Raw genomic sequence first — 12662 nt, forward strand, 5'->3', positions numbered from 1 at the left:
TATCCCAAATCATGTGAACTTAAAAAAACAAAGATTAGGGTTAGCTTCTATATTTCTGAGTTTTAATTAAATTTATATTAAGTGTCACCACCCATAAGATCATGATCTGAGTCAAAATCATGAGCCAGACACCTAACTGACTGAGCCTCCCAGGCACCCCTCCTTTAAGGGATTTCTTAAATTAATTTCGTAATACCATCCAGAGGCGGGAAACTACCACACATCCATAACATACATATGTATAAACACATATAATACAGATACATACAAATAGAATCTTATAGCTTCCATTCCAAAATATTAGCCATAAGCCAGTAAAACAGTAATATGATCTCACTGGTTTATCTCCACCTTGCATTTTCATCCGAATTATGTTTGTGGCAAATGGACCAAGTTGAGGTGACCCGCCTACCAGTAACTGTGGAGACTTTAATTTTTTTTTTTTCTGTGCTATGACTCTTATGAAGGAAATCGATTACATTTTAGGGGAGTGACTGAGAAGACGTCTAAGCGCTGTTTGGACATTTCCAAAGTCCATGAGTAGACAAACTGTCCAACTCTATTCCAAATAGCTTTTTTTTCCTCTTCTGAGCCTCAGAGAGCTGCTTTCAGGGGTGCCTGGCTCCCTTGAGAGGCCCCAGTGGAGGCCAAGGTGCCTACAATTCCAGGGGCTATAGAAAGCAGAGGGGCTGAAATGGGAAAGGAAAGGTCAACAGGGTGGACAGAGGGTTGGAGGTAGCAGGGGCTGGAAGAGGTACATCTCAAAGAATTCAAAGAAACTAGAGGAAAGACTGAAGGTGATAAGAGGAGGAAGAAAGAGCAGAAGCAGAGGTATCGGGAGTCAAGATGGGAAGATCTCAAGTTTCCCAAAGAGGACAACGAAGTTCCAAATTACCCTTGACAAAATTATGCCAATAAGGGAAAGGAAACGGGCCCGGCAGAAAGTCAGCAGGAATTGGAGAAAAAACCCAGATAGAATTTTTGATTCCCCAAAAACTTAACTACTAACAGCCCACTGTTGACCAGAAGCCTTACATAGTGGCCAATTAACACACATTTTACACATTGTATGTATCATATGCTATATCCTTACAATAAAGTAAGCCAAAGAAAATGTCACCAAGAAAATCATAAGGTGGTACCTGGGTGGTTCAGTCAGTTAAGTGTCCGACTTTGGATTTCAGCTCAGGTCATGATCTCAGGGTTGTAAGATTTGAGGCCCATGGTGAGCTCCACACTGGGCAGAGAATTTGCCTAAGAGAACCTGCCTTTGCTCTCTCCCTCTCCCTCTACCACTCTCCCCACCCTCCCCATCCTGTGCTAGCACTTTGTCTCAAAAAAAAAAAAAAAAAAAAAAGGAAATCATAAGGAAATGAAAATACATCTACAGTATTGTACATATATTTACTGAAAAGAATCCACCTATAAGTTGACTCATTGGTTCAAATTCATATTGTTCAAGGATCAACTGTATTATTTTATTGACATAATTTTAATTAATTTACATCTCCTACAGAAAGAAAGAGAAGAAAATATTTAGACCTATTAGACATTTTTTTAAAGATTTTGTTTATTTATTTATTCATGAAAGACAGAGAAAGAGAGGCAGAGACACAGGCAGAGGGAGAAACAAGCTCCATGCAGGGAGCCCGATGTGGGACTCGATCCTGGGACTCCAGGATCACGCCCTGGGCCAAAGGCAGGCGCTAAACCACTGAGCCACCCAGGGATCCCCTATTAGATATTTTTTACATATTGACATTATTACATTATAGTGAAGCAAGATCCTTCAGGAATTTTGTGAGAATTAAATAAATAATATACCTAAAAGTACCTAATACAGTGCCTGGAATATAGAAAATGTTCAATAAATGCTAATGTCCATCAAATACAGTAGAAGGCTTCAGAAAGTCTGTCTGACAATATCTGCTGCACTGCCTGAAATTCTGCCAGAGCAATTCAAATCCTTTGGGTTAACATCCTCTTCTAGATAAAGTTTTCCTCAAACTTGAGGATGAACAAAACTCATCTGGAAAGCTTGTTAAAACACAGGTTGCTATGACACCTTCCAAAATTCTGGTTCATTCTAGGGTTAGTCCGGTGAATTTGCATGTCTGACAAAAACTCTCAGACGCTGCTGAGAGGTTCCAGGCCGATGCTTCCTTAGAAACACTTTACATCCCCTCATTCACACCTCATTGTAAATGGGCTTATTAGGTGGCTCTTTCCCTAGGATCTTTCGCTAAAGATATTGGAAGTTTTGCTGTATAAAGGGAAAGGGGGAAAGCCTGGGTAGCTCAGTCAGTTAAGTGTGTGACTCTTGGTTTTGACTTAGGTTATGATCTCAGAGTCATGAGATCGAGCCCCACATCAGGCTCGGCACACAGCATGGAGTCCGCTAGAGACTCTCTCCTTTTCCCTCCACCCCTCAAGCTTAGGCATGCTCTCTCTCTCTCTCCCTCTCTAAAAGAAATAAATAAATCTAAGAAGAAAGAAGAAAGAAAGAAAAGAAAGAAAGAAAGAAAAGAAAGAAAGAAAGAAAGAAAGAAAGAAAGAAAGAAAGAAAGAAGAAAGAAAGAAAGAAAGAAAGAAAGAAAGAAAGAAAGAAAGAAAGAAGAAAAGAAAGAAAAAGAAAGAAAGAAAGAAGAAAAGAAAGAAGAAAAGGAAAGGGGAGAGACAGGCCACAGGAAAGTAGATGACGGTGACTCACCATGGTTACAAACTTGGCATTTCAAAAAGGCAGCCAAAGAATACAGATTACCAAAGTGGGATCAGGTGAAAATATATCAAAATGTGGAGAAAGGATTAAAAGGGAGAGGTAAGAGACTACTCTTGTGTCCCCTCTCCCTACTCTCAACCTTTGCAGAAAAACCTCATATGTTGAAGCCCTCATAGCCAATGTGGCTATATTTGGAAATGAAGCTAATAAGGAAGTGATTATGGTTGAAAAATGTCATAAGGGTGAGGTCCTCAGCTGACAAGATTGGTGTCCCTATGAGAAGACATATCAGAGAACTTGCTCCTTCCACAGCCCCCACCCCCACCCATACCAAGAAAGCCATGTGAGCACAGCATGAGAAGATGGCCATCTGCAACTCAAGGGGAGAGACCCTCCAGACACCAGCCCAGCTGGCCTCTTGATCTTGGACTTCTGGTCTCCAGAACTGTGAGAAAATAAACTTCCTTTTTTTTAAGTCTGTGGTATTTTGATACGGCAGTAGTAGCAGATTGGCATAACTATTAAAGATTTCTTTGTCCCTGTTCAGTTGTTCCTTGGGCTGATCACAGTTAAAAAGTTTTCTTCTGAAATACAACTTTCTTTGACTTTAATATATTTTTCCTTGTTCTAATATTAATTGAAACCCAAAATAGTATGGCTTTTCCATACTACTACTCTTGTTTTTCTCATCTTTTTATTAATCTACTGAATAATATCTAGCTAAGTAGACTATTTAAATAAACAACTTAAAGCTTACTATCTTTAAAAACATACTATTTTTTAAACAAACTACCAAAAAGCCAAAGAAAATTAAATTTCTTACTTGTTCCTTTCCAAGTGAATAATATGCTCTTTTCCTTCAGCTTGAATGATATAAGACACCTAAATGCAGAGAAGGAAAAAAAAAAAACCACAATAAAATACCATCTTATAAATTACTTTTCACAACTGGTATTTTATAAGACACTGGAAATTCCATCCTAAATAAAATCATTTAGCTCCAACTGAAATTGTTTTACAGAACCTTGTAACTACTTTTAAATAATAAAAAGATACTCTAGTCATCCCAACCTTCCTTTAAATAACCTATTGCAGAAATCATCTGATGTCCATCTAAACTCTCCTTAAATTCATTTATATTTCAGCTATAACTTCAGGAATTATTTCTGTGAAATCTGGCCATGTACTACCTACAGTGTAAAACCTTTTGTTTAAGTGAAGTGAATTTCTTAGTTTCAAGAGACTGTCTCTAGTTCATTACCCAAAAAGTTGAAATTCATGCACTCATGATTTCATATCTTCACACAGCTTACCACATTTCATCACTTCTGATTAAATTTATCCCCTTCAAATGAACATCTCTGAAATCAGGATGCATCATACAGAGGCCCAGCAGTCGAACAGGACTCTGTTTCTTTCCTTGTTAGTGGTGTATTATACGATGGTGTGCCTTACAACTGACAGTATTTGAGTCAATGAATTGAGGTAAAATAACCTGCACTTACTCTCAAGTTCATGGGTCCCTCTTCTCTACCCCAAACAACATCCCCAGCAACTCACCACTTCATTAGTCAGAAGCACTTAATGTGATCACTAGAACTATGAGATTCCACTCTGCCTTAACTCTAATAAAAGAAAAAGTCATAGAGGAACTAAATAAATAATATCAGAAGTGTCCTCTGATTTTCCTTACTGTTTCTGGACTCTAGGGTAACATTTTGCCAAGGAATAGTATGATTCCCTTCTTCTAGGGCTCACTAAAAGCCCACTTCTAACACCTCCACAAAGTGACAAATCCTGGTGCTCTATTTCCACAACCTGAGTGTGAGCTGTGATCTACCTTGATCTCAACGTAGGCATCAAAAATACCAAGCTCCTAGGTACAACCTTCCAGTGACAAAATAAGTAAGACAACGGAGATGAGAAGTACAGCATAGGGAATAGAGTCAATAAGGTGGTAATAATATTGTTTGGTGATTTCACTCATCATGGTGAGTATATGCAGAGAACTACTGACTCATTATACTGTACATCTGAAACTAATATAACATTGTATGTTAATTGTACTTCAATAAGAAAATAATCAAAATTAAAAATAAAACAAAAGAAAGGAAAGAAAACCACCACCACCAAGCCCCTTCCATTGTCAGTTTTGGCATGTGCTGTTCTATCCTTTTTGACCGTGGCCAATCATAGGATATAAAAGCACCTCTGTCATATGATCTGAGAAGAATTCTGAAGAGTCTGAGAATTATTTTGTGATACTATATTCCTTCCCCAAATATCTGCCTGGATTGCTCATTCCCCTGCTTCTGGTCTTTACAGAAGGGTCAGCTTCTCAATAAGGCTTTCCCAGTCTGCCTTATTAAAACCACAAACCCTCTAACCCCATCCCTACCCTCACTTCCAGCACTTACTATCCACCTTCCTGGTATAATTTTCTCAAGAACTGTAAGTAAACCATATTATTAATCTATAATATTTGTCTATTGTCTCCTCCCCCCATCGCCATCCCACTAGTATGGAAAACTCCCTAAGAACATGAATTTTATGTTTTGTTCACTGCCATGTCTCCAGTGCCCAAACTGCTTCAACTTCTCCAAATATTTATCAGGGCACATGAATAACATTTATTATGATCACATACATTTATGATACAACACTGATGCAGATAAAGTCACAGACACAATAAAGTAGAAAGCATAGTCCCTGTGCTAAAAAGTGAAGAAAAGGAGGAAAATAATGAAGCAAGTACACATTCATTCTATTCTAAGGCAAAACATAATCAAATGGTAGAATGTCCAGTTCAAAACAAAACCAAGGAAGAATTATATATTGTAAGGCCATTTATTCCTTACTTATAGAGAAGAACTAGAGTTGAATGATCTACTCGACTAGTGGCAGTACTCAGAGGGAGGGCTAAATTAAAAGCTCCCAACTCTAAACTCCAGCGTTCTTTTTACAAGGCCCTCCCTACACAATGTACAAGCAGCCTTCTATTTATGGATATACCAGCAGTTCAACAATAATAAGCTAAATTCTATCCTTCATTACCTATTACTGTTAAATTATAATAAAGTTAAATTATACTTCCGTAAAGTTGAAGAGTTTGCAAAATCAATTGAATTCCAAATGTATTATTTCTGAACTTTACAGTAGGAAAAAATAGTATAAAAAATAATTTTTGTGCATTGGTTACCCCATTAACAGCACAATAATGTTTCTTCTGATATGGAGATAGAACTCACTTTTGAATAAACATTCCCATATGTGAAATATATACATATAACACACTATTATTTTCCAGAGTCTGTAAAGATATAGTGTGATGTATTCTACCTATCATAAACTAAGAGAGATTAATTTTTATTGTTATGAAAAGACCACTGTAACCTTCACCAGTGAGAAAAAGGTTAGAAATCTATATAATCAGCATCCTATCCTGGCCATAGAATTTAATTTAACTATCTCATTCTGTTATGTTTCAAGGTAACTATTCGTCTTTTTTAAAAGCTAATGATCGGGATCCCTGGGTGGTGCAGCGGTTTGGTGCCTGCCTTTGGTCCAGGGCGCGATCCTGGAGACCCGGGATCGAGTCCCACGTCGGGCTCCTGGTGCATGGAGCCTGCTTCTCTCTCTGCCTCTCTCTCTCTCTGTGTGTGTGACTATCATAAATAAATAAATAAATAAATAAATAAATAAATAAATAAATAAATAAATAAAGCTAATGATCAATATATCACTTACTAGAATAATGCACCATATATATGGTGGTGTGCTCTTCACTGGCCAACACAATCCCTGCTGAAAATGACAGTCATCTTTTAAAGAAAAGTAAAATTTAAATACATACATTCTTTTCAAAAGATAACTTGCCTGTTCTGAATAGGGCCTAGGGGCTTCTCTTCGTTCTCTAGTTAATCTCCAAGGAGTTATAATTTCATAAGAAGAGAGATGTGAGGTCTGTTGAAAGCCTACAGAAAAGGGAATAAACATTATATAACAAGTGAATGTGAAAAACCAAATGGTACCAAAATGTAATGGAAATCAAAAGCTGAGTGCCCAAATCACAGAAAAATCATGTGACATTCATATACATGTATGTATGTATATATATTTTTTACACAAAAAGAAGCAATATACCCGATAAGTATGAAGGGGAAAATATACTGCCTTAGAAAGGATGTAAATCTTCACAGTATAAACACAGCAATCATTTTCAAACAATTTTTTGCCATAAACTTCATTAACCCTTTTTCTTAAATCTTAAGGTATATACAGAAGAAAGAAAAAAAAAGACATGCTTTGGTGGGGAAATGGGAAGAAGGCATGTGGAGCCTAGCACTGTGCACTCATCTCCCATTTTCCATCCTCACCCATGACTGACACTCCTTGTGATGGTATTGGAACACTTATGAAACAAAGACAATCAGAGGGATATGTTGCTTTCAATGCCTGATAGATTAACTCTAATAAATATACATGTACCAATGTAGCAATTAAAATATATTCCTGCCACTAATGTGTCCTATAAACAAAAACTTCCGATAAAATTTATTAACAGTGAAGAACTCAAACAATCATGCAGAAATACTCCCAATCCAATCCTGTTCAGTGGAATCATATCTAAGTGGAGCTTGGGTTCCAAAGTCCTCATGTGAGCAAAAATGGAGTATAATCAAAATTGCCCCAGTAAATCCCTTAGGAAAACATTAGAGACTTTTACACAAAGTCTCTCAATAAAAAATTTTTTTTTAATTTTTAAAAAAAGTCTCTCAATATACCCAACACAGTATCTCTTCCAGCATCATTGCTGACGGCATGCCAATTTTGGCAGTGAACTTGATGAAGTAGGTGGTCAGTAACCACCTAAGGACCATGGATGAAAATTCCATATCTCTATATGTCTGTATATATCTAAACAGTATTCAGTATGAGGAGGCTTAAGACTAGCACACACAAACAGGAAGATTGAGGGAAGAAAAGACATTTTCACTCAGTGGATCTATTCCATTGTGATAATCCTTCAAACAAGTTTGGTACACTTACTCATGATATTTATGTTTACTTCTAACATTTTATAGTCTTACATATATGCAATACAATATATTTCATAAATGCTATACTGCAGAGTTGATTAAAGTGAAAAGTAAAAGTCTCTCCTTCATCCCACTCCCTACAGGTAACTACTTTAAAACATTTGTATTATAGAAAATTTTAAACATACACAACAGCAGAGAGAAGACTAATGAACTCATGTGTACCCATTACCCAACTTCAACGTAATTTCATACGTATCTCCTCCCTCAAACACACACTGGATTATTTTGATGCAAATCCTAGGCATCATATAATTTTGTCCATGAATATTCTGAATCAATGTCTAAGACACAAGGACTTTAAAAAGAAACCTTATCCACGGTATGGTTATTACACATAAAAAATACTAACAATAATTTCTTGGGATCATCAAAATTCCCTGATTATTTCAGAATTTGTTTTTTTCTCCATTGATTTGTTGAATTAGGATCCCAACAGGTCCATGCATTTTATAAGTCTTTAACTTATGGAAGTCCCTCTTCCCTTCCTACCCCCTTTTGGGTATTTATTTGTGGAAGAAATTCCACTTGATGAAATTATCTCATACACTGATCCACTGAGTGAAGAACGTGTCTGTTCTTCCCTCAGTCTTTCTGTTTGTGTATGCTAGTGTTAAGCCTCCAGAATGTGGTTTAGATATAAACAGACAGAGAAAGATATGGAGCACTGAGATAAGGACTTGGGACTTATTTCCTGTACCCCCTACTATGTCTGTATTGTTCAAATGTTTTTACAATGAATAATTCATAATCTTACTTCTGAAATTATAAGGAGGAAAAAAATAGTAGTCCTTCAATACAAAAGCATAACCATTTAAAGTACTGATTATCTAGCATCTCCCAAAGCTCCTTCCTTTTCATTAGCCTTACTAACCTCACACCTAGAAGACTACCATTCCTTCTTGCTCTGTCTCCCAACTCCCACTCTCCTCCTTTGGCGCCAACCTGTGTGCTCATTCACTCATTCATTGTTTATGTCCCTCAGATTTCTCAAATACAGATTAAAATGAAGCATTTACAGCTAACTTTCTCCAAGATATCATTGTAGATAAAAAAAATGTCTATAATCTCATCTAGTTTGGGATTTTAAAAGATATATTAGGAAAACATATTGTATCCTATCCAATACAATATATATCATACTACAATTTTCAAATTCATTACTCAGTTTTAAACCCATTATGTCTTTATAATATGGCATATTATACTACCTAAGTGTGGCTTTCAGTCACTAAATAAAAACCTCAGAAAGGACTCCATTACTCACAAAAGTGACCATGGTCTAATCCAAGGCATCTTTACAACATATTATGATAAAATATCATTCAGATATTTGGAGTTGTTCATTGGGAACCGTGTCAAAAGAAATCCACGGCCTTAATAGATACAGGCTTTAAATCACTAAATAGAGTATCCTTAATCCCATTTTAACTGGAAACAGGACTACTCTTTCAACCAGAATAAACCTCCAATGATCTTTGTTGTTTTCAAATTCTTAAAAATACAAGTTTCAATATTACCTTAATTTTACTCTGGATCATAATAATCTGTTCAACTACTAGGACAGGCACTGTGATGTTACAGAACCGGACTCTTGGGCTCTCTGGGCAACAGAAACTGACAAGAAGCCAAACAGGAATTTTCATGCAAGGCTTTTATCAGGGGCTTCTGCTGGAGCAAAAGGCAGATAGCATAAAGCAAAGTGTCCTTGGCCTGGCTCCCTGAACAATGGCCAGGGAAAGTTTTAAAAGTGGCTGAGGCAGGAAAGGAGTGACATCCAGGCATGTAGGGTCAGGGAAACACAGGAAGTTGGGCCCACAGGCACACCTGACAAACCATGCTTCAAACGAGGTAGGTTTTATTTGCATGTTAGTTTCCACCTCTGGGCATAATTTTTAGCATTACATTGAGGAGAAAAGTCAGCAATAGATCAGAGCTGGGATCTATTTGGCTCTGACTGGTCTGCTCTGGTTTTTGTAGGAGCACACCTGCTATAAATTGGGTCCTGGAGCTTGTTTCTAGCTTGTGGCTTCTGGCTTCCTGATCACGTGCAGTCACCTGCAAGCTGGACTAGAGAAATGCCTTATTGCCTTTGGTGTTCCAGGCGGTCTGAGTTTTTTGCAAGTTCCTGTTCTGTCCCAAGTGGTGCAAACAGTTGACAGGAATAAAATTATTTTAGTGGGTAAGAGATTAGACGCTTTGTGTGACAAAAAGTAAATCATTGTCTACATTGATTTGCAACTTCCTGTGACTCTAGAATTATTTCAAGCTAAAAAGCTTTTTAAATAAATCATTATAGTCAAGGATATATACACGAACAGGTTCAGGCAACGATTAACACTAGAAGCTAAACAACTCAAGTTTTTTTAATCACAACCCAGAAGAAACATCATTGAGAAAAAGACATGTCTCAGAAAAGAGAACTACAACTGGGCAGACAGATATTTGAAGAGTTTTCTTTTTTTTTTTTTTTAATTTTTATTTATTTATGATAGTCACACACAGAGAGAGAGAGGCAGAGACACAGACAGAGGGAGAAGCAGGCTCCATGCACCGGGAGCCTGACGTGGGATTCGATCCCGGATCTCCAGGATCGCGCCCTGGGCCAAAGGCAGGCGCCAAACCGCTGCGCCACCCAGGGATCCCCTGAAGAGTTTTCAAATTGAAACATTAAATGACTTTATAGTGTTATACAGCTAGTTTCAGGCAGGGTCTGAAACCATGGATCTTTTCTGTGAGACTGTTAGTAAAGAATAACAATTCAATATAGGAAAATAGGAATAACAATCCAATATAGGAAAATAAAATAAGATATAGGAAAGTAAGGTACAACAATATTCTGTTTTTCTCATTTTAAAAGAGAAAAACAACACAATTAATCATTTATTTTTAATAAGATCTTCAAAATTATAGTACCCAAAAATAACCTCTATATGTCGAGCCGTTATTCCAATCTTGACTTCTTGGTTTTAAAATCCAAGGATCTGGGCAGCCCCGGTGGCTCAGCGGTTTAGAGCAGCATTCAGCCCAGGGTGTGGTCCTGGAGAACCAGGATAGAGTCCCGTGTCGGGCTCCCTGCATGGAGCCTGCTTCTCCCTCTGCCTGTGTCTCTGCCTCTCTCTCTCATGAATAAATAAATAAAAGCTTTTTAAAAAATAAAATAAAATCCAAGGATATTTCTGAATGCCAAAGGGAGTTCTTGAACATCATAAGAAATATACATATTTTCTCCCAAATTCCCTTTTTTTTTTAAATTCCAAATAATAGCAACTTCTCATGGGAACTAAATAACATGTTTCCCATGTTACTAGAAAGGAAGTACATTACATGCACATTATTTGTATAAGGCTTCAGCCTCAGCACTGCTGACATTTGGGGCCAGAAAATTCTTTGCTGTGGGGGGCTGCCTTCTGCAATGCAAGGTAGCTTTCATGGCTTCTACCCACTAGATGCCACAAGAATCATCAGTGTGACAACTAAAAATATCCCCCAGATATCTTCTGGGGGCAACACTGCCCCCAGTTGAAAACCACTACAGATATGGTTCACAATGAAAATTAAAATCTTAGTACAGTCAACTAGACAGAGAATACAAATTTGTGATTTTAGATTTGACAAAATAAGCACACCATCAAAAATCACATTATTAGGAAGCATGGGCTGGAGATAAAAATAAGAGCTGAAACATGAAACTTAAAAGAGTCTTCAACTTCACGAAAGAAAGGAAAGGGTGTTAGCTGCACTTCTTTCTTCCTCTAACTCCTTAGATCTTTTCATAAACTGTGTTTGGAGAAAGTTTAAGTATATGTTTCATAATAGTAACTAGAGTAGAAGGAAACAAGTTAAAAGAACTCTACTTAATTGCAAAGCAAACAAATGTGAACTCTCAGCCATGGGCTTTTCTCCTTTCCTTCCTGCCTATTATGTAAACAATTAGCCACCTTTAAATACTTTCACTATAGAAGATAAACTTGAATTCCACATACAGCATGAATAAAATAATTTTGTTGCCCGAATTATTTTAAAAGAGAAATTACTGCAATTAGACCCATAAAACCCTGTTACTTTGAACCACAGAGTTCCATTGCATTCACAAGATCAATCCCAAATAAATACATATCATTTATTAATAAGTATATTCAAAAATAATTATAATTTCCACTGCTATGTCCTACCTTCTTACATTTTTTGAGTGTTATAATTTTTTTACATTTACCTCTATTCATATTTAAAAAGAAATAGAGCTTTTGCTGTTGTTCATTTTTTTAAGCGCCCCTTTGGGAAAACCACCAACCACTTACAAGATTTAATTCCCTTGAGAACTTAAGTTCTTCTAGCAAGGAATTTCAGTTTCTTGAGACAAAGGACGATACCTTATAAGTGTGTCTATATATATATATATATATATATATATATATATATATCTTATGGATCATGTGTTTCCTGCCCTGGTACAGTTAAGTTTCAATGACTACATGTTGAATAAATGACTTATCTTTACAGCCATACATAACAGATCTCCTAATTGTTATTTATCATGTACAATCTGAATTAAGCTTTATTTTTATGATTAATATCTTTTATATCAATTCTCCAGAAATCCACATGGTTCACGCATTTGTCATTTTAATGGCAATGCTCTATTTCATTGTATGGCTCTGCCATAGACTGCTTAGCCACCCCTCTCAGGTAGGTGGGATCACAGCTTCTATTAACAACAGGATTCTAATGTATCAGTGAAGCCAATGGAGCAGGTTCTCCAGGGGTGTACTTGCATGAGGGTTCTAAGGAGCTCCTTTAAAGGGAAGGGGGGACCTCCTAAAATGAGTTAAACCATGAAAAAT

General features: G+C 36.9%; 1 protein-coding gene across 1 annotated transcript in view; it reads right to left on the reverse strand.

Moving 5' to 3' along the window:
- ADAM9 (ADAM metallopeptidase domain 9) overlaps positions 1-12662 on the reverse strand; it is a 138347-nt gene that overhangs the window by 121609 nt on the left and 4076 nt on the right. Inside the window, exons 2-3 of the mRNA XM_025434316.2 lie at positions 6596-6693; positions 3543-3601 (exon numbers count right to left, since the gene is read on the reverse strand). Of these exons, the coding sequence (XP_025290101.1) occupies positions 3543-3601; positions 6596-6693 (157 nt within the window). The remainder of the gene's footprint in view (positions 1-3542; positions 3602-6595; positions 6694-12662) is intronic.

The sequence above is a fragment of the Canis lupus genome, chromosome 16, assembly GCF_003254725.2.
Source record: "Canis lupus dingo isolate Sandy chromosome 16, ASM325472v2, whole genome shotgun sequence".
Lineage (NCBI taxonomy): Eukaryota > Metazoa > Chordata > Mammalia > Carnivora > Canidae > Canis > Canis lupus.